This window comes from Sinocyclocheilus anshuiensis, unplaced genomic scaffold (assembly GCF_001515605.1).
Source record: "Sinocyclocheilus anshuiensis isolate Anshui unplaced genomic scaffold, SAMN03320099.WGS_v1.1 scaffold415, whole genome shotgun sequence".
NCBI classification, from domain to species: Eukaryota; Metazoa; Chordata; class Actinopteri; order Cypriniformes; family Cyprinidae; genus Sinocyclocheilus; species Sinocyclocheilus anshuiensis.
The window spans coordinates 788922-793988 of record NW_015552655.1 but is presented as its reverse complement, the minus strand read 5'-3'; the positions used below and the strand labels follow the sequence as shown (position 1 = coordinate 793988).

Below are 5067 nucleotides of genomic sequence, written 5' to 3'. Positions count from 1 at the left end.
AAAAAAAATTCTGTCATTTATTCACCATCAAGTTGTTCCAAACCTGTATAAATTTATTTCATCTTTTGAACACAAAGGAAGATACTTTGAAGAATGTGGGTATCCAAACACTTAATGGTCCCCATTGACTTCCATAGTATTTTGGAAGTCAGTGGGGAGCAGCAAATGGTAACAGCAGTTTTTATATTGCTTAATTGTACAGCAATATTAGTATAATTATAGTTTGTACAGTTAATTAATCATATTAATTTAGACATCATAATCCAAAACATGTAGAGTTAAACGTGCCTGTGTATGGCGTTTACAGAAATGTGTTTTTGGGTGTAGTTCTGTGCATACCTGTAGTGCACGCTCCATCAAACTAACGTTTCTGCTCTACATAAATGAATTTGGAGCTCTGGGCTTGCTCTAACCTCAGGTTAATAGGTTTGAGTGCTTTCAGCTGTGTTTGGAAAGCTCTTGTAATAGAGGAAGGGTGCCATTGAGAAAGACCCTTGGAACAGCTTTAGATTAAGTACCACGCTCAAGGCACAAACGCAGCGCTGGGAGATATCAGCAAACCTGTGCTCGTTTCCAAAGCCTTCCCGCTCAAATCAGACCCCATCTGGAAACGCCCTAGAAAGTGTTAATATTTAGACCGTATGCCTTAAGAATTCAGTCTCTGTCTTGTGCGTGTGTGTGACCGTGTAGCACTTTATTTGGGTGTGAATATGTGCTCTTTTTGTCACGCTTTTGGAATTTCATTTGGAGAAATGCACACACCCTTACAACGCTCGCACACACACATTGCTTGCAGACGTTTATCGAGTTGAATTTGCTGTAATCTCACCCTGTTGACTTTAACCCAGAAACCCCCCGAAATTACACCCCCTTTTCATCACACACACACACGCACACACACACACACACACACACACACACACAGAGCAGCAGATGGTGTGTGTGAGGGAATGGCCCAAGCAGGTTTCATTAACCACAGAATTCCATACAAATTGGCCCTGTAATAACACACACACACACACACACACACACACACACACACACGTACAAAGTCAAACACTGAAATGAAACAGGTAGGCATTTCAAATCTTAAAATGAAAAAGATAAAACCTTTTAAACCTTTAACCTTTTAGAGCAAATATTTGAATATATAAAGGAATTTTATATATACTGTATAAATATATAACTGTATGTTTGTGTGTGCGTTTATATATATATATATATATATAATAGTTATATATAATAATAATATATTTATACACATACATAATTATACATGACTACATTTTGCTCCGGATCTATGGTTTTTATGTCTCAGAAGTCAGCATGAAATCAAAATTAAACCTATTTTTACTTTCTTAATTCATGTTCCTAGTTTTATTTTGAATGATTCCTCAGTGTATGTTATTTATTAATTACACATTTTTTATTTTTACAATTTTTCATCAAATCGTAATAACTTATGCTCCACTTCTGAAACAGTATCCCTTTTTGCTTGAAGTCATTTAGGCCATGTGTGCTTTTAGTTTATTTTAACCAATATTAAAATAGCTATTTAGTCCAACACTCTGAAAACACTGTGAAATAATCAGATTATAGAAGTAAAATGGGTTGCAAACCTTGTTTCATGTTGACTTGAAAAATAAAGGGTCAGTCAGTACATATAAAGGCCTTTTTTGGCTTAGAGATCTTGAGTTGTTGTATGGTTCTTTGGAGACTAATACAGTTTGTTTCATTAAAGGTTCCTCAGATCAGTGTTTTGTTTTCTAGTTTCAACAGATAACTTACTAAAAAAATAGATAATAAAACATTTCATGTGGAGATCTAAAGCTTCTCCTGCAGTGTCAGACTGTAAAATCCTTTTAATTATATTGTATGTCTCAAACGATCATCTTTTTGAGAAAACACCATATGCACATATGCGTGATATATAACTTCCATCGATAACATGTTCACCCTGTCTTTCTTTATAGCGTGCAATTGTAACCTGCACGCGCGGCGCTGTCGCTTTAACATGGAGTTGTATAAGCTGTCGGGCCGTAAGAGCGGAGGAGTGTGTATGAACTGCAGACACAACACCGCTGGACGCCACTGCCATTACTGCAAAGAGGGATTCTACAGAGACATGGGCAAACCCATCACACACCGCCGAGCCTGCAAAGGTGCGACACTCCTCAATCTTTCACTTTTCAGTCTATAGTTAACATCAGATATTTATGGAAGCCTGTTTCCACCAATTGCAACTTTTTTCTCGCAAATCTGATTTTTTTTCTCAGAATTGGGTGATATAAACTCACAATTCTGAGAAATAGTCACCATTATGAGATATAAACTCGCAATTGCGAGAAAAAAGTTTAAATTGCGAAATCTAAACTCGTAATTCTGAGAAAAAAGTCAGAATGGCGACATATAAACTCGTAATTCTGAGAAGAAAAGTCGCAATTGCAAGATATAAACTCAGAATTCTGAGAAAAAAGTCAGAATGGCGAGATATAAACTCGGAATTCTGAGAAAAAAAGTCGCAATTGCAAGATATAAACTCGGAATTCCGAGAAAAAGTAAAAATGGCGAGATATAAACTCGGAATTCTGAGAAATAGTCACCATTGTGAGATATAAACTCGTAATTCTGAGAAAAAAAGTCGCAATTGCAAGATATAAACTCGTAATTCTGAGAAAAAAGTCAGAATGGCGAGATATAAACTCGGGAATTCTGAGAAAAAAAGTCGCAATTGCAAGATATAAACTCGGAATTCTGAGAAAAAAGTCAGAATGGGGAGATATAAACTCGGAATTCTGAGAAAGAAAGTCGCAATTGCGAGATATAAACTCGGAATTCTGAGAAAAAAAGTCAGAATGGCGAGATATAAACTCAGAATTCTGAGAAAAAAAGTCAGAATGGCGAAATATAAACACAATTCTGAGAAATAAACTCACAATTGTGAGAAATAAAGGTGCAATTGCGAGAAAAAAATCTGAATTGCGAGATTTAAACACAATTGTGAGAAATAAAGTTGCATTTGCGAGATATAAACTCTTTATTTCTTGCAATTACAAGTTTATATCTCACAGTTCTGACTTTATAACATGCAATTACGATTTTATATTCTGTAATTCTGACTTCTTTTCTCTCAATTGCGAGTTTATATCACTCAGTTCTGAGAAAAAAGTCAGAATTGCGAGCTGTAAACTCACAATTGTTGTGAGATAAAAGTCGCCTTACTTTTTATTATTTTTTTATTCAGTGGCAGAAACAGGCTTCCATAAATATTTGTCTTTATCTTCAAAAAGCGATTTTTGTTTTTATTCCTTCACCTAACCACACCAGGACCGGTGTGCACTGGGAGCAGGCTGTACATGAAGCTCATATATCTGCTGCCGTCACTCCGGCCAAAGCAAACACACATCAGAGTTTGAGAAAAATTGAAGTGTTTGGATAAAAGATGTCTTGTAAGTCGAGAATTTCTGGAAGGAAAAGTCAGTCCATAAGTAGAGGGGTTTCTGTAAGTTAAATTGCGAGCAGCGTAAAACGTCTGCTTCCTACGAAACTATCAATCAGTAATTCTGCTTTTGTGGCTGCTGGAAAAATGTGCCATTTCTGTGCCAAGAGTTGAAATTTATTCACCTGGATCAGTGATAAGGTTTAAATGTACAATATTTAACAGTGATAAAGTGTGTGTGCGTGTATGAAATATCATTATTATTAGTGGTATAGAGCCCTATGGATTCGGTGATGTGGAAAACGAGGATGGAATAACGGAATCCAATCATAAAAATGGAATTTACAGTATAACACAGAATGTCACGGAATTTGGCAAATTTTGGATAAATAAATCAAAAGTAGGGCTGTAAATTGAAACTAATTGAAATATGGACTTGTGCCTGTGAATATTACAGCTCAAAAGACTGCTATTTAAATATGAAACCTGTATTTCTGTTTGAGCAGCGTAGTTTGTCATATACACACAGACTCAAAAGTCTTTATTATTGCATTTTAACAGTACTGCATTATTGCCTTTTTTGCAGCACGTGCTTGCGAGTTTGACAAAAATAAAATGTATATTTTCTTTTGATTACATTTTAGAAGACTGATGAAACTGTTAATGTTTTATGCCTTTATTTGACCACAATTTTTGATAATAAAAACAAATATTTATTTCTGAAAAAATAAAAGATTTTATATGGCTGTTGCGGAAATTGTTATTAATTGTTAAGGTCTTATGAATTTAATCCTTTTTGATTGTTAAAAGTTAATTAAATCAGAATCCAGAAAATTCAATGGAAAACACAGAATTTGGGATTAAAATAGATTTCTTAGGCCACTAAAAAAGTCCGTTTTATTCCACTTTCAATAAACTGTTGTTAAATTGTAACACTAAAATGCAATAACTAACATTAAACCATAATCCAGAAAATAAAATAAAACAAAAAACACAGAATTTGGGGGAAATAAAACCGATTTCTTAGGGCCCTCAAAATTGAATTTTTGTTAAACTTTTATTAAATTGTTGTTAAATTCTAACGCTAAAATTTAATTACTAACATTAAAACAGAGTCCAGAAAAATTCAAACGGAAAACAAACGGAATCCAGAAAAAGCAGACCACCATATTGTCACAAGCATCTGACATTTCAGAATCAGAATCAGAATCAGAAGAGCTTTATTACCAAGTATGTTTACACACACAAGGAATTTGACTTGACGACAGGAGCTTCCAGTGTAATAGAAAGTACAAACATCCATAGGAATATCCAATGTAATATCCAACATACATAGGAATAACACAGTAGGGATGTAATATAACACTAATATAATAAAAAAAAGAAAAATTGAATAATGTACTATATACAGAAATAGAAGTATAGGAAAAAATTTAATTGTTTAGATAAATGTATAGATATGTTTATTAGTGTGCAGATATGTTATTTACAAAGTGTGCAGTTTAATATAAATATAACTATGTTAGTTGTGATGTATAATTATGAAAGATTAATTGTTCAGACTGAGTATAGCCTGTGGGAAAAAACTGTTCTTGTGCCTGGCTGTTCTGGTGGTCAGTGCTCTGTAG

General features: G+C 34.1%; 1 protein-coding gene across 1 annotated transcript in view; it reads left to right on the top strand.

The window, feature by feature from the left end:
• Window positions 1-5067, top strand: part of ntn2 (netrin 2) — a 33453-nt gene that overhangs the window by 22128 nt on the left and 6258 nt on the right. The window contains exon 6 of the mRNA XM_016458749.1: window positions 1974-2162. Within this exon, the coding sequence (XP_016314235.1) occupies window positions 1974-2162 (189 nt within the window). The remainder of the gene's footprint in view (window positions 1-1973; window positions 2163-5067) is intronic.